The sequence below is a fragment of the Nelumbo lutea genome, chromosome 5 (genome assembly GCF_056320005.1).
Source record: "Nelumbo lutea isolate HS-2025 chromosome 5, American lotus-T2T, whole genome shotgun sequence".
In the NCBI taxonomy this organism is placed as follows: domain Eukaryota; kingdom Viridiplantae; phylum Streptophyta; class Magnoliopsida; order Proteales; family Nelumbonaceae; genus Nelumbo; species Nelumbo lutea.
The window spans coordinates 56,937,279-56,957,983 of NC_142688.1; the positions used below are offsets into that span (position 1 = coordinate 56,937,279).

The 20,705-nt window shown below is 36.3% G+C and overlaps 1 protein-coding gene across 1 annotated transcript; it reads left to right on the forward strand.

Moving 5' to 3' along the window:
- The first annotated feature begins 1,871 nt into the window (after window positions 1-1,871).
- LOC148852575 (nascent polypeptide-associated complex subunit beta-like) lies at window positions 1,872-17,408 on the forward strand. Its single transcript, XM_088944006.1, has 6 exons — window positions 1,872-2,148; window positions 8,169-8,236; window positions 10,383-10,531; window positions 10,751-10,807; window positions 12,722-12,760; window positions 16,846-17,408. Exons 2-6 carry the CDS (start codon window positions 8,169-8,171, stop codon window positions 16,998-17,000), a joined length of 468 nt encoding a protein of 155 aa, XP_088800132.1. The 5' UTR covers window positions 1,872-2,148; the 3' UTR covers window positions 17,001-17,408.
- Window positions 17,409-20,705: the final 3,297 nt, after the last annotated feature.

Below are 20,705 nucleotides of genomic sequence, written 5' to 3' on the forward strand. Positions count from 1 at the left end.
TAGGACTAAATAAAAGTGAAATCATATTGTTGGCTTGACATGGATGTGGATTAATTGTGCTGTGTTTGGTTGCAGTGCAATTCTATTTGTATTAGTACAAATGTATAGGAGTGCAAATGAAAAAAAATGCAAAATTTAGTTTAGTTTCATTTTGGATTTTACTTTATTCTACTCTAGGTCTTATTTTACTTCATTTGTACTGCAACCAAACAAAATAAGGTAAAATTTGAAACAAAAATATATCAAAATTTACACCCAAAACATTTGCACTGCCATAGTTTTGCATCAGTGCAAATAAATTTGCATTGCAACCAAACACATCATTAGGAAAACTTGGATAAGATATATACACCAAGGATGGATTGGAATGAAGGTGCAATCAAAGGTTAATCACTTCATTATGCAATCACAAAACATCTTTGTTAACACTCTGATTTAAAAAGACATAAGGCTTATATAAAAATATGTATGTAATAAAAAATATATAAATTCTATTACCACTATTAAAAATGAGAATGATTAATGGCTCTTTGTTAACACTCTTATTTTTATTTGCAAATTTACCCCTATTATAGCCCTAAAAAGATGAATACGTGGACATCCAAATTCTCCACGTAATGGTTACCCTATTAAGGTAGTCATAATATTAGTTAAATTTTTATCAAATATCGATGTGGCTGAACCATGGTTACCAGACCGGAAAAACTGGAAATCGTTCAAGTGACCTGTTCTGTTTTATCCTAAAACTGTTATTTCCCCCAAAACCATAGATTTGGTCAACAAACCATTGACCTGGACAGTCAAATCGTTCAAACCATTCAATGGTTTGACCAGTTTTTATTTTTAATTTTTTAATTTTTTTTTTGTCAGAGCAAGTCATTTGTTCACTTCGAATGGTCGAACCATTCGACCTGGGAACCGGACCCCTGATCGGTTTGTTGTTCGGATCGCTTTTTAAAAACCTTAGGCTAAACAACTCTCACATTACTCTGGATTATTTTCATGATATTAAATGGAATCAAATCACCATGATAAGTTCAAAAATTCTCCTTCAAGGATGAACTTAATTGATAAGTTGAACATATGTATCTCCCCATTTTAAATAAAAATGTGGTCATATTTATAAAAATCCTCCAAATTTGAACCTAAATATGAGTGCAGTATGTTATACGATTTGATGCTATTTCGTTTTACACAACCAATTTAGAATCCAAAATAAGAGTTCACTCAACAAAGTAGTTAGTTTATTATTATTTTTATTTTGCCTAAAATTCTAAATTTATGATTTAACTTGCACTCTCTTTTGGTTACTCTTTTATGCTTTTTTTTTTTTTGTTAATTTGTTTTGGGTGTATAGCAGTTTACATGAAGAGAAAGGTGATTATACAACCCTATAAGTTGAAACTAAAATAATGGTATGACTCTTCACTTTTAAACAGCTTTGGGAAGACTACCATTTCTGTTTTGATATGGTCGTTTTGGGCTAGTAACTATAAAATAAAATAAGTTGTATCTATATACATAAATATTATACATACATATATACAAACATTACATTATAATACATATAAATATAGAATTAAAAAATTATAAATTTTATACCTTTGGGTCTTATGCCTCAAATCGGCTTACGCTTGGCTCTTCAACACCGGTTCATGATACTCAATTACAGAAAAACTTTAGCTGTTGGGGGCCAACACCCTAAGCTGTTAAAACAGTTTTTAGGAATGCCACATTACCATGAAAATGGATAAATTATTAATTACATATTAATTTATTTTTATTAAAAAATAATAATTACATATTAATTTAATTTTACGGAAAACTAAAGCATGGGTGTGAATAAATAAACTACCCTGAACGTGCCCTGCCAACTGTGTCAACAGCCTATGCTGTTGGGCCCAACAGCCAAAGTTAACTTAATAACTCATGTAAAGGGTATAGTAGTTTCTACCAAATAATAATAATAAAAAAAAAAGGTAAGGGTATAGGGGGAAAATAAATGGAGGGTTTTGCAGAGCAGCTTACTTGGATGTAAGCAGAGAGGCTAGGGTTTGAGCGGTTCAATTTTCCGCTAAGCGGCGAGGTGCCCTTGTCATTGCCGGGCCAGGGTCTTGCATCGAGCAAATTTTGAAGAGCACAGTTCAGGTTAAGCTCTACTCTGAGTCCTTCAAAATTGGTGTTTCAGTTTTTCTTCCTTGAAGACCTCCCATGTTCGTTTCGGTGCTATCACATTTCTGATTTGTCGTTGTTATTGGAACTTAAGTTTTAAGCTGGTTATAGTTATAGCTTGATGTTGCTTGATTGTTTGGACTGTTCAGTTGGATGCAAATAATTGGGGAAAATTGCAGGTCGGTTAGGTTTAGCTGTTCGAACTTTTTCTATTAGACATTGCATGCCGCTGCATTCTTCAGTTTTGCTTGATAAATATCAGGCATTACCATGTGTATCTGTGTGGTTAAGCGACTAACTTGGTTTCAAGTTTAACCGGCGAATCTTTTGATTTAACCTCCCTGTATACGTGTGTGTGCTCATCTGAACTTCTGTTTATTAAAAGGCCGAGAAAGTTATTTTATCCTCTCGATGTACGTTTTCTTGTATTTGTCAAATCCAAGCTTGGTATTTGGTTCGCAGTTGGAATCAGAATCGGAATGGTTCTGTTTGGTTCAGATAGGAATTGGAACCAGATAGAGTGGGATTTTATTCCGAAGGGAGGGAGAGAGAATGTTGATTCCCTCAAATGGGGAATGCCATTCCACTAGGAACGGTAATGGGTTTCGATTCCGCTCAACCAAACAGTTGGAATCAGAATGACCCGTTCTAATTCCGATTCCAGACCTCTATTCCTGCGAACCAAACAGCTCCTTAATTGATCTTTCTTTGTCATTTTGTAACGTAAGATTGAAGTATCAGCTTTGGTTAAATTTACTTGAAAGGAATACGGGTTACTTTTTAGTGTTTCAGATAAGTTTTAACACATGTATCTTATTTAGCAATAAGATTGACTAGACTTCCAATCTTTACCATATGTTTTGTTGACAAGGTTAACGTTTTTTTTTTTTTTTGTATTTTTTATTTGACTTTCAATTCTGTCATGTTGTCCATTTAGAACTTACATGCCTTTGTTATTGCCATTTAATTATCGAGCCTGGTATACATTTCCATTAACTGTGCTTATGCTATAGTTTCCATTCCCCTTCCAAAACACCGTTTGTTCTCGTTTTTGTTTCGAGACTTCTGTTTGTGTGGTGTGGTTTGCTAATTTTTGGTTCGTCTTTTTTTGTTTACCAAGCATATATACACTGCGTCGGTGTGTCCAAAACAAAAGGCATCCAACCATCTTTGTGTAAAATCTTACTGTAATGTGTACGATTACATGGTTTCAAACTGTCTTACTGAATGGTTGAGTCACTAACATTTGATCCACCCGACTTAATGGTTCACTTAGGGAACATATGTCAAAAGCTTGCCATAACCTTTGAGATGTCCAAATTTCTGATGTAGGGTGGGTGGGTCTCCTAGGCACTCTAGCATTGGGGTTTTGTGAAAGATTAGTGATCAGGTTAAGATCTTGTATGAAACCATCAAAATGGTGTTTTATTACTGGGGCTTTGTTTTAGCTTGGTTCTTTTAACAGTTAATAATTGTCTGCCTTCTATGTAAGATGGGTCTGCCTTTTGATTTGGTTTAATCTGTGCTTAGGATTATTAGGTTTTGTTAGACCTTTCAGGTGCATGTTGGGTGCCTAGTTGCATAGGTGGGTGCTTAGTTGCTGTAAATCAAGGCATTAAGGTGAGGTACCCAACCAACACCTTGACAACTATGATATACTTATTAGGTTTAATGTTTATAAAGGATTAGGTCTTCTAGGCTGTATTTTTATCAAAGTTTTCAAGGTGCCTAGGTGACTTTTGGAGAAAGTGGGTTGTCGGTTGCACAAGTGATAAGAATTTTATAAAATGAAAAACTAAATTTTGGTTAGTTCCCTAGTTTTTTATACCAATGAGCATGCATATTAATTGAAAGTAGCAATTCTGTTTATTAAAAACATTAAATTTCTTCTCAAAACATGGAAAATCATCATATCTTAAAAGGCAATAGTATTTTAAATATATTTCCCCACTTATTACCTACCCACCTTTAAAATTCCAGTAAAAATAGCTAAGCAACTAGAAAAAATGATGAGGGATTTTTGTGGGAGCCAATGAGGAAAAGAAAGATCATTTAGTGAAGTGGGAACAAGTGTGTAAATCTAAGGAGCAAGGAGTTTGGGTATTGGGTATCTGATTAAGAGGAATACAACTCTTCTAAGAAAGTGGCTTTCTCTTAGAGGAGCAGATATGGCACAAGGTCATTGGAAGCATTCATTATGTAGCAGACAATTGCCGGAATGCAAAACTTGCGTCTTACACTGCTTCAAATTCCCCTTGGAAAGTAATCTTTGAGGTACTGCCTACCTTTCTCAACTTTATATGTTTTGATGTGGGCTGTGGGAATAGTCTTATTTTGGGAAGATCTCTCTGGCTTGGGGATCTGCTACTCAAAGCTCAATTCCCTATACTATATTCATTAAGAAACCTTAAGAATGAACCTGTTTCTAGATTTGGCTTGCCCTAAGTACATGGCTTAAATTGGAACTATGGGTTCAGAAGGGGTTTAAGGGATAATGTGTGAATCACTTATCATCATACTCTCACTTTTGGAGAAAGGTCTTTTTGGATCAAAACCTCTTGGATGGTATAGTTTGGTACCCCTCAACTGATGGCCTCTTCTCTTGTGCTTCCTTACCTTTTCATCAATTCAAAACCTTTGGGGGTGAATTTCCTTGTGAGAGAAATTTGGTGCAAACCAATTCCCCCTAAAATACTTGTTGGGAAATATTCCTTGAAAAGATTAACACCTATAGCATGCTATAGAAAAGAAGGCGAAACAATTGCCTTTGTCCTCATGTGTGTCTCCTTTATAAGTCTTGTGGTGAGACTTTTCTTCATTTACTAATCTCCTGTTCTTTTGTGACTTGTATTTGGGATTACTTCTATTATCTCTTTGGCTATAGATCAGTTCCCCCACAAGATGTGGTTAGTTTATTCATCTTCAGTTTCTTGAGGCAATAAAAGAAAAGGGGAGGATGCTTGTGGAGAATAACAAGAGCAGTCCTGGTATGGATTAACAGGGAAGAAGGAAACCAATGGATTTTCCAGGAGAAGAGTAAATCTAAGAAGGAAGTGGTTGAAACTGTAATGGTTAGATCTGCACATGGCAACAACAATGAAAATCTTCAGAGATGTCTACAAATGACTTATTATGGAAATGGGCTGAAGTGGTACAAATAGATACATAGAAAGAAGCAATGAGAGTGGAATGGTTACCTCTGGGGCCAAATTAGCTGAAACTAAACTTTGATGCCACCTCTTTTGGCAATCAAGGGAGGCCAGGTATAGGGTGTCTTTAGAAACCATCAAGGAGCAGTAGTGGCCTTAGTCTTGGGGCCAATTGGTTTTGGAGACTCGGTTACGGATGAAATAATGTCTCTCTTACAAGGGCTAAAACTAGCAATGTGGTTAGGTGTTAGAGAGCTAGAAGTAGAGGGTGACTCTTTGTTGTTCATTTTGTGGGTGAAGCAAGCCAAACAGGTTGCTGATGTGGACGTCGGCAGCAGCAGCAGCAGCAGTAATTTAGTGTTCTCAGCAGCAGCAATTTAGTGTTCTCATCCTATCTGCTTTCAGTAGTAGGGATTAGTAGGAGTCTTATCTATTCAATGTTCTTATCTTATCAGTTCAGTAGTATGGATTAGTAGGGAGTCTTATCTTATCTTATCTTATCAGATTAGTAGGGAGTCTTCCTAAAAGTAGGACTCTTATCTCTTGTAATCTCCTATTTAAGGAGCTGAGAATATTGAATAAAATCATCGAAAATTTCAATCAAGAAAGAGAGCAAGGAGAGTTAGGTGATCTCTTGGACAAATCACTATTAAGGTGCCAAGATAGGCTCATCAAGAGCAGGGAGGAACAAGGGAAAATAGGAGGTTTTCCCTGTGGACCGACCTGTGACAAGATCCTATTCGCAGGCCCATAACAATTTGGTATCAGAGCAAGGCGTCATGGGTGACTTTGAGCAATTGACGTCTAGGGTTCATGATTTGGAGCACAAACTCGTGGAAAACAGCAAGGAGGTGTGTGAGATCAAGGCGCTTGATGGAGTTGTACTTTTCCAGCAAGGAAAGGAACCCGGAAGGGGCTACAACCACAACCGGTCGCCGACCAGACATGGCAAAATTGTCCGGCGAGCAGTAGGTCGTTGCCCTAGCACAGGTTAGCAACACCCAGAATGTCCCGATTAAGCAGGAATCCGGTGTCGTTGAGGATTCCATCAACGAGAGTTCAAAGAAGAATAAGAGCAACTACTCCAAGGTTGTCATCGCTGGTGAAGGAGCTTGTATGCCTCATGTTGCAGCTGCAAATGTTGCAAAAGAGTGTTTGTTAGCTGCAGTCAAATCAGATCCTAGGGCTGCACATATCTAGGTGAATGTTGCTAATGCATACTATTTGGCTGGTGATCATAGCAGTGCTGGAAAGTGCCTGGAGAAGGCAACAAATTGGAGCCTAATTGCATATCAACTCGATATGCTGTTGCGCTAAATCATATCAAGGATGCAGAAAAGGTCTCAAGATCCCACTGAACAACTTTCATGGGCTGCGAATGAAATGACTTCAATACTCAGAGAAGGGGACTCTGCAACAATTGAGCTTTGGATAGCATGGGCAGGACTTGCCATGGTTCACAAGGCTCAGCATGAAATTGCAGCAACGTTTGAAACTGGACATAATGATTTGACGGAAGTGGAAGAGTGGGCTCTATACACACTAAAGCAAGCAATAGAAGAGGATCCAGATGATGCAGTTCAGTGGCACTAGCCTGGCGTTCACAATCTTTGTACTCTATAGTTCAAGACATCTCAAAAGTACCTTAAGGCTGTAGTTGCCCGCGACAAAAAAAGAAGCTACGCATGGTCAAATCTTGGTATCTCACTGTAGCTGTCTGAGGATGAACCCTCTTCATTGGAACCCGATCCAGGAGGGCAAAATCATTCCACCTATCTGGGATTCCTTTGACTGTGTTTCAAGACACCCATCTTGAATTCGAGCTTGAGACAAGCTTGTAGTCCAGGAGGGGAGTAATGATGTGGACGCCGGCAGCAGCAGCAGTAATTTAGTGTTCTCAGCAACAACAATTTAGTGTTCTCATCCTATCTTACCTATTCAGTATTCTGACCTATCTGCTTTCAGTAGTAGGGATTAGTAGGAGTCTTATCTTATCTTATCTTATCTTATCAGATTAGTAGGGAGTCTTCCTAATTAGCAAGGAGTCTTCCTAAAAGTACGACTCTTATCTCTTGTAATCTCCTATTCAAGGATCTGAGAATATTGAATAAAATCATCGAAAATTTCAGTCAAGAAAGAGAGCAAGGAGAGTTAGGTGATCTCTTGGACAAATCACCATTAAGGCGCCAAGATAGGTTCATCAAGAGCTGGGAGGAACAAGGGAAAACAGGAGGTTTTCCCTGTGGGCTGACCCGTGACGAGATCCTATTTGTGGGCCCATAACAGTTGCGGATTGATCCATTTTATTTTGGACAATATTGTAATCTGTAATAGCAAAAAGGGGGGATGACAAACCCAAATAGTGTGGACAAGCTGCTTTTCTAACAATTTTTTGGGCTATTTTGTAGCTAAAACCATGTATTTATCTCAGACATTAATTAATGAATTTATTTGCTGATAAAAAAGGTTACGGAATTGCAAGGTACCAATCAGCTGGTTGGGTGATGGATTAACACCCCCGTTGTGTAGCCCTTCAAAAGATATCAGAAAAAAAGGTTACGGAACTTGGATGATGCAGAGGGATGTGGTACCTATTTGGAAATTTTTAGTCCATAACATAACCGCATGCTATTTTCTGAAGATCTTGATTAGCCTTGTTGAATGACATTCTCTTATTTTGGTTTTGGTTAGCTGTTTTGCATTCTTGGTTTTGTTGAGCATCGACCTTTTCTCTATATTGGTTCCGTTTGTTCTGTTACTTATTTATTTAAACTTTAAAGTGCAAATACTTATGATATTATAATAGCATAGGTTATTCTAGCACCCTGAGAAATTGTTAATTTGCAGATGAATCGCGAAAAGCTTATGAAAATGGCTGGTGCAGTTCGCACCGGTGGAAAGGGTAGCATGCGAAGGTGTGTTGAATACTATTTTGTTTCTTACTATTCTTTTAAAGTATGTTTGATGATCCTTAGAGTTTAAAATGTATCTTGTGATTTTTTAAAATGAGGCCAGAGCAAACGTTCTGCCCTTTCATAATAAGACTTTCTAGAGCAAACTGATTTGGTTAGCTAATTTCTTTTATTGTTGGAGATTAGTAACTTCCAGAATTTTATACCGCACAACTACAAATGGATTTGTGCTCTTCAATGAATAGTCCACCTCATGGATGGGTTGGTCATCTTGAATTTGGTTGCTTATCCTACTTTTAATGCAAGCTGTTTGTGAAATGTTGCCACTTGTCATATTACTTGGATGCATGGTGCTATTTAAAAACAACAAACTCTCAGAAGTCTTGTTTCTTCCTTGCTATGGGTTGTGTTTTACATAACTTTTGGATTTACCTGGCTTTTTTTATGTAAAGAAATTTGGTTTATCATGCCTGTTTTTACACACTACTATTTTTATATAATTTTTAATCTACTTCATGTTAGCAAAATCAATTTGTATAGAACTTTCACATAAACTAAATTTCTAAAATTTAATACATATAACAAGTTGTCAGTACTTGAATTTATTGACGTAAATGTTTCATACAGCTGTTGACAGTTATGTGCAACCCATTGTGTGCACAACTGTTTGATAATGTGTTCATCTTCTTGACCTGCCAGTATTATAATGGGAAAACAGTTTCTTCCATAGAAGCATTGAATGCAAAATTTCCTTGAAGAATTCAATGAGTGGTGCAAATGTCATGATGGTTTTTTGCTAGGTATCCTTGGCTGGGTGTCTCACCTGAAAGCCATGATTTATGGCAACAAGGCACCTGTCTCGGCAACTAGGCTTCTGCCTAGGCAATAAAGTGCCAGCCTAGGTGACAAATGACAAAGCATATGCCTTATTATAATATTATTGATAATGCTACACCTTACTGAGATGTCTGTTAATACATTTATCATATATTATATATATCATTTATACTTTGTTTTGAAGTTCCACTATTGAAATTTAAAAGAACCATGGGTGTTGAGAAGAGAAAAAGAAAGAAAGGAAGTATAAAGAAGTTGCTTTGTTTTTGTTTGTTCTATTTTCTTCCTTTGTCTTACATTAAATAAATCGACGGGTCCATCCTTGTTATTTTTTTCTTTTACTTTTTATCTTAAATTTTATCATATAAAATTATAGCCTTCTTTAGTTGCTAATTTGATATGAAATTCGTCTATTTAATACTTATTATATTAGTATTACTTTTGAAAATATTGAAACTAATAAATTTGAAGTACTACTGTCCTAAATATGATCATTTGCTATGTTTAGTCATTGGTTGGTTGAAAAAGAAGGGCTATATAGTCAAGACAATTGCAAATTCTTGTAAGATGGGTTAGGAGGTCTGCTAATGGCTTGGCAGATGGATTAACTAAGCAAAGACTAAAGAGTATATAGAAATCATTTGTTTTGGCCTCAATGTTAAAAGGGTGGTGGGTCTTTTTGTTATAAAGGTTTCTATTCCTAACAACTTCTTGTCGTATTCTCTTTTACTTTTAAGTTTTAATAAAATTCTTTGAGTTGCTGATAAAAAAAGATGCTTTGCCATGCTATGAGGTGAAATCTAATTCTCTTAATGAAGAGAATTGGTACTTTTTTCAATTAATGTGCATGCTCAATGGTATATAAAACTAGGGAACTCACCATGGTTTGAATTTTTATTTTATTAAGTTCTTATCACCTACACTTTGCCTTGATACCTGCTCTCCATTGTTGTGCAGAATTGCCTAGACTAGACAACTATTTTCCCAGCTACCTCCAAGAATTGGCTACATAGTCGGAAGTTTACATATTTTCTTTAAAATCTATTGCAATTGTCTGTCAACTAACTGTAATTGATGGAAATGAATTGTGTTTAATGAAGGGGAAGACTCTATGATATTTGATTATTTGTCTTGGAAATTGAAACTGATTTCTTTTTTGTTTGCAACTCTTGGTTTCTGTTCTTTAGTTTTTGCAAATATCATTTTATTTGCTGTAGACCTGTATCTGGTTTTTAGACTTGTCTGTTGTGTTTATGAACCATGTATTGTGCTTTTTTTTGATAATTATCATGTATTATGCTTTTGGTTACAGAAAAAAGAAGGCGGTTCATAAGACTACAACCACAGATGACAAAAGGCTTCAAAGTACCTTGAAAAGAATAGGGGTGAATGCTATCCCTGCTATTGAGGAAGTCAACATTTTTAAGGATGATATAGTCATCCAGTTTTTGAACCCTAAAGGTAATACTAAATGTTCAAGAATGTGCTATATATTTTCCGTTATGGGCCTCAAGGCATTTTTCTTGAGCCATTCCTTGATATAAGCCTCAAGGCATAAGCCTTCTGTGGTTTTTAAAATACTGGTGATAACCCACCATGAAGAGGGCCTTAAAACATTTATCAACTATTGCCAACTTCATATGCTTTCTCATTCTAATACTTACTTTCCTCCTATTTCAGTTCAAGCCTCGATTGCTGCCAACACTTGGGTTGTTAGTGGCTCTCCTCAGACAAAAAGTATTCTTTACAACTCTCGTTATTTAGAACGATGCAGTTTTCTCTTTGTTGAATTTCAGTATGTGCAAATATGTCATGAATTGCTTCACAAGAATGTGATTGTTCTCGGATTTATGTGCTAAGCCTGCTATTTTACGTTGTTTAATTTTGTTATCATACCCTGACAAATATGTTTGTAATATTCATGTTTGGTTAATGTGATACATATTTATTGGAAAGATCAGGTACCGTTTGTTTAAAAGGGGCTTTGCACAAAAGATTCACTAGGCAAAGCCACAATAGAGTGAGTTGTTGTATTAGATGACCTATACAAAAGCAAACAACTTAACAGGTATTCAAAAATGTATATATCTTCTAAAATTAGGCCCAGGTTATCAAGAGGGGTATCTGCAAACTCCGCCCTCATGGAGAACCACAACCTAATTCTAATATTGTTCCTCATCAGTTAATCTTCCTGAGGGAATATCTGTGGAAGATCATCGACTTGCAGTCCCTCCAAATAGACCAAATTATACCAGTGAGAATGACCTTCCATAGAGGCCTGCCCTCCTTCAAGAAGCCAACTTGCCAATGGAAGAGAACCTCTTATGCTGTGTGTTAAAAACACTAGCACAACTTGAGAGCATTTAAAAAGTGCCACCAGGATCTATTTCTGACCCAACAATGTAGAAGCAGATGGTCACATGATTCAAGCTCACAATTACGGAACTCACAGCCTTTGTGTTGGATTCCATGCCCCTCTTTATCATCTTATCCTTGGTGAGACATTTGACTAATGCTACAGTCCACACCAAGAAGACAAGTCTTTATGGTACATTTGCTTTCCATTCAATTTTACTTGGGAAATCAGAATGTTTAGGTTCTATAATCTGCCTCCTGATTGAGAAACATCCACTGTGCTCCCATATATGGATGCTGTTAATTGTCATCATAATGTTGTGGGTTGCTGACCTCTTCCAGCTTCCAGTTTTGAAGGTTTCTGTGAAATTTGGGTACCCCAAGTGCACTATCAGCACGATCAAGTGATGCCTTCTGATTGGCAGCGCCTGCAAACAGGTTTTGAAAACAGAGTTGCAATGGGCTCATCCCGCACCAAGCATCATTCTGGAATGACTCTGGAATCCCTCCCCACCTTGAGTTTTGCCTCAGCAGCAGAACCTTTATGAACTTTTTCAATACTCTTCCAAGATGAGCAACCAAGGTTGTTTGTCTGAATTTGGATGCCATCCTCCCCATCTAGAGCCAAACTTGGACTTTTTTTATTCCCTTTTGAAGATGAGCTTTTAGGAAAGCTTACCTTGATTCCCTTTCCAACTGGAGACTGATTCACTGCTTGGAATGTCCTAGTTCCCAACCCAACTGCAGATTTAGGAAAGCACACCTTACTCCAATCAACAAGGTGAAATTGGGATCCTCTTTTCAAGCTGAGCTTTTACCCCCTTTGGCCAGTATTGGGAGGAGAAAAAAGGTATTAAATTTGATGGTTAGCTAAAGTGCTTGTGATTAAGGTGAGCTTACCTCCTTTAGACAGTTAAGAGAAAGGTCTTTGCTAGAGTGCTTCTGAGCTTGCCCTCATTAGACAGGTAAAATGTCTTCCCAGATGCCAGTTTTATATCCATCTGCTCCAACACTGGATCCCAAATTGAGTAAGATGATTCCTTAGCTCCCAATGGTATGCATAAATGTTTAATGGAGATTGTCTTTTGCTATTATTCACTTAATCCCAGAATATGATCTACTTGTACAAGAAATGTTTATAATAATGCTTTCTGTTGGCTGACTGCTTAGGTTTGTTATTTATCTTTCCGTAAGTGAGGGGAGGGGCCACCATCCTTACTTGTGGACAAGCCATTATATGCTCTCTGTTTATTTTATATAGTTGCAGGAACTATAACATGACCTTTTCTATTACAGAATTGCAAGATCTTCTCCCAGGGATCATCAACCAATTGGGTATGTGCCTTTTTTATCTTTTGTATTCCAAATTCATGTGTTATTTGTCCAATGTTCTTTATGTCATGACTGTATTGAAAGGTGCTATTATTTGATTGATAACATTTGATTTCAATCTTTCATGGTTCTACCCTTTGACATCCAGATACTGAACACCACCATACCAGTGTCTAACAGGATACGTACCTGTGTGACACTGGCACTGCTTGGAACCTTCTATATTATAAAACATCAACTTTTTTAGAGTATATTTTATAGTACTGAAATTTTTTAAATTTGTACATCTTTATGTTTTAATAAATCATTGTAAAGACGACTATGCATTTTAGAAGTTTGATTAATTTGTACAAGTTATAAATATTGAGGAGTGACACTGTTGACTGATTTTGTGCATGAAATGTGAAACACAACAATTGAAATAGAAAATGTATTTTTTATTGACATAAAATAAAAGAAAATGAGATAAAACTTTTTCCTTCTTCTCTTGGGTATAATTTCTCTGATCCTGTTGTCAATGCAGTCGGGATCCTTGGTGTCTTTCCAATTCAATAATTTGAATGTAAAATCTAAAATGTGGTTTCTCTTGTACTAGGGCTTCAAGCTTGATCTAAAATGAGAACCATGTTCTTGCACTGTTTGTTGCTGCCCATGGTGTAGTATGCAAAAAATAGTAAACTTCCATGTAAAAAGATTTGAGGCTTCAATATGAACTAACCACTCATATATTGCTCAAGTATGTTGTGTGTGGAGCTACCCTTCTTTTATGCTTTAACTTACACCAAGCAAAGAGAAGATTTTGAACACTTGGACCAGTGTTTGAATGTCCCTTTTTTCAATATGTATCTTTCTTTTTGTGTCCCTTTCAGTAGCAATTCTGTAGTCTGTACTTAAATGGGTTCTTGCACATATGAGGCAAGAAATGAAAGAGTGATACTGTGATAGCTCATCCAAAAGCTCTACTTTCAGACAACACTGATGTTGGTAACTTCCCTTTTTTTGATAGGTATCTTTTTTTTTGTGTCCCTTTCAGTAACACTTCTGTACTTAAATGGGTGCTTGCACATATGAGGCAAGTAATGGAAGAGTGATAGCTCATCCAAAAGCTCTACTGTCAGGCAACACTGATGTTGATAACTTGTGGAAAGTGGATTTTGCTTTCTACACATGCATAGATGGTCCTCACTTTGGAGATTGAATTGCTTTTCAAGTGGTTATGCTTAGGTGGAAAGAATCAAGAATGCACAAAGGAATGCTTTTAGTTTAGAGGGGTTCATTTTCATGACATTTTAACTTTCAAGAAGTCCATTTTTGTGAGAAATGATTTGTTAGAAAATAGGTGTGCTTGGTGATGTAGGATGGGAAGGAGAAAATGTCTCATGATCTTCATGTTGTGAGAAATAGAGGGCAATCAGATCTGAAATGGGATAAGGTAAAGAAAAGCAAAAGGGTTTCAGATTTTGAATATATTGGTGGAGGGAGTGAATTAGCACTTCTCCAAAGAAAAAAAGAGTAAAAGGGGGTGACACATTACAAAATAGCTCTATAAAAGTTCCTATATAATAGAAGAAACATATTTCTAGACTTTAGAGGAGGGATTGGCTACACCACTTGTTCATAAGCTCTTGGTCTCTGATCATATTTGTCAGTCTTTTATGAGTAACAACAATATTTTATTAAATTTGCCATATAGAGTTAGATACGTAATGAAAACTTCCCACATTGAAGCACGAGATGCAACCTCTGAAACACAATATTATTACAATTAAGCCCAAAATAATTGGTCCTTGTACATCCCTTGCTTAGCTAAAGAATTTGCCAGTGGATTTGCTGATCTTCTTTCCATTGCACTCTCACCTTTAAATTTGAAGTTAACCACTTGAATTTTCCCATGGCCCCCTTAAAGGACCAAGGTACAGTCTCCAGTTCTTTCAGCAATCTGATTACCTATTTAGAATTGCCTTCAATCCAGCAACCTCCCAAGATTTTGTTCTCTAGCAACTTGTACTCCCTGTAAAACTTCTCCGACCTCTGCACTCAGCATCCCCCACTCCAATAGCACCAGAGAATAAGACAACGATCTGATCGTCTGCATTTCTGAAAATTCCCCCTATACTAGAAGGTCTAGGATTACCTAGGCTGTTACCATTAAAGTTCAGCTTCATAAAACCTTATTCTCAGGGCTTCCAATTCACAACAGGCTTGTTCTTAATAGTAGAGCTTTTTTGCAATCAATGCTCAATTTCACCAAATGTCTGCACAAGAGAAATTTGAGAAAAGGTCCAATACTTTAGCCCAATTAATAGCCATGTTAAGTATGCAATTCCAAACAGTATATTCTTCCTTCTCTTTTATCATTAAAAATATTAGCATTTCTTTCCTCCACACCAAAGCAACCCTAGCACATCTCCATAAAACTCCATCTCTTCTCTTAGGTCATCTGAAAGTCATAGGGTCGAGAGGGCAACCAATCTGCAAAGGCACAATCCACCTGCAACCAAAAAGACGAAAAGGCTTTTCCCAAAGTCCTACAACCAAAGGGTAGTAGATCAGTGGGTGATAACAACTTTCTCCATGGGTTTTGCAAAGGATACATATTAAGACCAGGTCTTCTCTTTTGCAGATTGTCTAGTGTGTGGTTTCCTAAGAGAGACTTCCCAACAAAGAGCTTCCAACTTGTGAGGATGGGTTTGGTCCAGATTTCCTTACAATAAAAAGGCCGCGGGGTGAGGGTTAGAGCACAACATAGAGGGAAAAGAAGCACAAGAAAACAGTCCTAGAGGGTTAGGAGTCTAGATTTGAGCATCAAGTTTAGAGGGATCCTAATAAACAGAATAAAGAATTTTGAGGAGCAATGTTGCCTTGCCAACTTCAAAGTTTCTCAAGTCCTTTCTAAAACCCAAGTTCAAACAAAAACCAAAAGACTAAGAGAAAAATACAAACCTCTGAATGGGTTCATTTTTGAGGAGGGAAAGGGAGTACCAGGAAGTAACTAAAAAGGTCCTTGAGGGTGGAGTTACCAATCCAGATGTCCTCCCCAAAGAAAACCCTATCTCTAATACACATGTCATACCTGATGAGGTGTAGGAACTAGGAAGAATACCATTTAGAACATTCCACAGAGAGTTCAAAGTGGCCTGCTGAAGCATCCTAACCAGTACTTTGTGTCCAAGACTACTTGCAACCTTAGGCATAGCCTCTCCCTTTCTAGAGGCCATCTTAACAGCCATTACCCAACAAAGCTTCGTTCTTGTTCCCTACATTACCTATTCCCAAACTCTCTTGTTCCTTGGTTCTACACACTAATTCCCATCTAGCCAGATAATCCTTTATACCTTCATTGGGCTCCTATAAGAAATCCCTCATAATCGTCTCTACTTTCAACACCTCCCTTTGTGGCATCTTAAAAATGAAAAGGAAGTAAATTGGCATAGACTGCAGACATAGAATGCAGGTCCTCTGTTACCCCTACTTTTTCCTGTTCCTAACCTTTTAACTTACCTTGCCGATACAGTTTGAGAATCTTGGGGAGTAACCACGTTTGCATTACCATCGTTAACCCAGAGAAGATATTTTCAATCAAAGCACCACCACACATAACTGCTACCTGGTTGAGAACATGGTCAGTCCAAAGGTTGAATGGAAGTCCGACATTTCTGATGATAAAACTTCCGTCATCGACATCTACTTCATTACACGAAGGGTTCCAGTTTTCTATCACTGCCTTTCTGAACCAGGTATTCACCATGGAAATCTCCTCTTGAGTTTCCCTGGAGTCGAGGATGGCGGCATACCTATCACTGCCTTTCTGAACCTGCCTTTCATTAGCACTGGTTTAAACATGGGAGTGCAAATAACTTATACTCTGAAACAATGATAAACTCTAGAATATGCACATTTAAATTTCCTGATGCCAATATTTTTGGAGAACTTTAGATTTAAATCATGGTTTTACAGGTTACCAGTTTATTATTCTTGCTCCTATTTGAATGTTGTGTCAGATGTTTTCAATCTAGGGAGATGATCAATGTCTTCACTTTGTACTTGTGTGAATTTGCCTTTTTGATGGTTCCTCGTATAACTTACAGGGCCAGATAACCTGGACAATCTGAGGCGGCTTGCGGAGCAGTTTCAGAAGCAGGCACCGGGAGAAGTTGCAACACAGGAAGATGATGATGAGGTCCCAGAACTTGTTGCTGGAGAGACATTTGAAGCTGCTGCTAATGAGGCTCCTTCCTCTTAGAGATTGTCTTTTCGGAAGCAATCAATTTCTTTTATTTTTTTGTCTTACAAAATTTTGTGGATTTATTTTTAGCGACAGGCCAGAAATTGGTATTGTTCACTTCACGAGATAAGCCTCATGCAAATGGTCTAAGCCATCTATAACGTGCTTCAAATTTTGTGTGGCAACCGGCAGGTACTTTATTTTGTATTGCCTCTTCCATTAGAGATCTTTTCTTTTTTTTTTTTTTTTTTTCTTCTGTAATCTTCTATTAGCATTAGAGCTTCTGTGTGTGATACTGTGGTTGTTTGTATTCTCAAATGCTCTCCAATGATCCGATCAACCTGAAAAAGGCCTTACCCACGAGCTCTTTATATTTGAATCTGAATTTTATTATTTGAACGATTAATGGATCAAGTTTGGATTTAACATTTAATTGCATCCGATTGGAAGACAATGGAAAAAAAATTATCAATAAAAAACTAGCTAGAAATGACTCCGATATTGAATGTCATGATTGTTAGTGTATTATGAAAAGGAACGAGGTAAACAGTACTTGGGGGTTTTTGCAAGGATAAATGTATAAAGAGTTCGTTTTTGATACCTAATTTTGCTCCATTGTAGAAATTGTCTATGATATCGAATTCCATGATAACTGATTTAATAACCAAGAACTTGGTAAAATTTTGAGTTTATCTATCAAAAATGGTAATTTTTTGAGGTATTGCCATATTAGCAATGATGACATAAAGCAAGATTTAAAATATCGATATGCAACTAGGGGTGTCAATCAACCGGTTTTGGGTTGAACATCTAAATCAAAATCCATTTGGATGGATTGAATGGACCAATAAGATATATTGAATTTGGACGGACTGGATGGACCAATATGGCATATTAGATTGGACCTTGTCCGTCCATGATGAATTTATATTGGAATGAGATAATATCTGGTCCATTGATAGAAGATAAGAATATAGGTGTCAATGGACCAAGTTTGAGTTGAAACCAATCTAAATTAATAAGAATTTGAACAGATTGGATAGTTTCTGTACCGGTCCAAAATGGTCCAAATATTCATTGGACTGGATTGGATCAGGTCCCTTTATAATGGACTCATATTGGACTGGACCGGATTAGACCAAATCTAGTCCAATTGACACCCCTATATGCAACTATCAAGATTCAATCGACACAATACCTATCCATATGCAGTGTATATGTATTTGAAACTCAGACATGTGTTGTGGGTGGTGGTGGAATTAGGGGTGGGAGTTTGGTAGGCCAAGGTTCCAGATATCAACACGTTATTTATTTATTTATTTATTTATTTTGAAACTGGTTCAGAGGGGTCAGTTTAAGGCCCGGCTACCCTCTTAATTGGTGGCTAACCTAATACAACCCCTGGAGGAGAGTACCAGTAAGCCATCAGCACGATACATATCGATACTTTTAACCTTGGGGCAAGTTTTGGCTTGGTTTATGGTCAATCATGACTCAACTCTAAAACTGGGTCTTAGGCCTGAGCTGGTGTCGAGCCCAAGTTTAATTGCTCAAGTCCGATTTATCTAAGTTGGGTATATCCCACATTGAGTTTTGATGCATTTGGTATTTGGTATATGTGTTTATATAGGCAGTTTTTTGGCATTTGGTGCCATGCACAAATAATTTCCCCTTGACCCCCCCCCCCCCTTTTCCCCATAACAAGGTTCAAAATATTGTTACGTATTGGCCGATATGTATCATATCGGGGCCTTTCTAGTATGCCCCTACAGGGTGTGTATTGGGTCAGACCATGGTTCAGAGGGTAGTCAGAACTTAAATCGACCCCTCTGAATCAGTTTTGAAAAAAATAAAACACAAAAAAGAAAAACCAATACAAGGCATATCAGCCTATATCAATATTTAGAACCTTGCCCCAGAGTACCAGCTACAAGATTCGATTCCGCGCCAACCCTGGATCAAATCAGCTAACACACCAATGAGCCAGCCTTCGATTGGTTGTATATAGGCAGATAGGTATGTGTAAATATGAATCTATATATGTATGTGTACATGTGAATAGTTGGGTCTGGCTTGAGTTACCTAAGGGCTAGTCACAAGCTTAGCTTAAAAATAAAAAGGCCAAACTCTTAGCCCTAGGCCTGTTTGAAGTATTAACTATCATACACTTTCATTTAATCATTATTTTCTTGATTAAAATGCTCTTATCTTTTAGTTTAGCTTGTCTCTAATTGTGAGGCAGAAAATGTAATTTGAACTTCTTTTTACCTCATTCAATTCTCTCTCATTAAGTCTTATATTTAAGGTATTAATTCCCGCTCTCTCATTCAATCCTATATTTAAGCAATATAAAACCCTTGTTTAAAATCAACCCAAAAATGAAACCATTCCTCCATTTTGGTAGTGGGTAAGCAATCCAACCACACAAGTAAATGAATCAAACTATGATGACATAGTTAAATAATAAAATTTTGAGATTGGAAATAAATTCAAAAAAGAATTGTAGAAAAATTGGACATGTTTCTAATATTTTATATTAATCATATTAAAGAAAAATATATATGATAAACAATAATTGTTTTATTGGTGTTGGAAATGAAATACAACATTTAAAACTATCCCAAAAATGAAATTATTTTCTTATTTAGTGGTGGGTTAACACCAAATGTGTCAACCCTTATTGTCAAGATTAAACAATAATAATTAAAAATGCCAAAAATACAAAAAAAATGCATAAAATTACTAATATTTTATATTAACCATAATAAATAAAAACAAGTGTGATAAACAATAATTTTTTTATTGATGATGGAGAGGAAATAAAAAATATAAAGCCAACACAAAAATTAAATCGCTTTGGTATTTGGTTGAGTGTAAAAAATTTAGCCTTTTGGATCAAATGCGTCAGCCCTTGATATCATAATTAAATAATGGAAAAGATAGAAAAGATAAAAACACTAAAATTATGAATAATGAAGCAATTTTGTAGAAAATACTTTGATAGATTTCTAATATTATATATTCATTGTATCAAACAAAAAATATAGAAAACAATTGTAGAAAATTTTGGGCACATGTTTAATATTTTATTGAAGATAATGTTTTATTAATCATATTAAAAAAATGAGAAAATTTGTTTTTCTTTTATTGATGATGATGATGATGAAATGCAAAATTCAAAACTACCCCAAAAGTGAAGTTGTTCTCATGTTTGGTGGAAGCCCAATAGACCAACCTTTCAGGTAAAAAATGTTAATTGTGATTTCATAATTAAACAATAAAAAAAAGATAAAAATACAAAAAAGTTACAAAAATAGATAAATTTTGTAAAAATAATTTGGGTACATCTCTAATATCATATATTCATTATGTTAAACAAAAGTAAGTATGATAAATAATAAATATTTTTATACACATAAATATAAAAAGTGGTAAAAATTAGAAAAAAAATATTATCATCATTGTAGACATGTGAATTTTTAAGCCAAATAAGTGGGATTAGTTTACATGGTAGCCCTCCCAAGTTAATATGGCCCTCTATGGCCCAAGTCCTAAGTTTTTATAAATATATTGCCTCGCCCAAGGATCTAAGTGTAGTAAGTCTAACAAGGCCCATGTCCTATTTTAATAGGTTGGTCCCATTGGCAAGACCACTAGTTCCTACATAATGGTGTATGTATTGGAGTTAAGGTTGCAACCTTAATCCTACGCTATAAATATCTT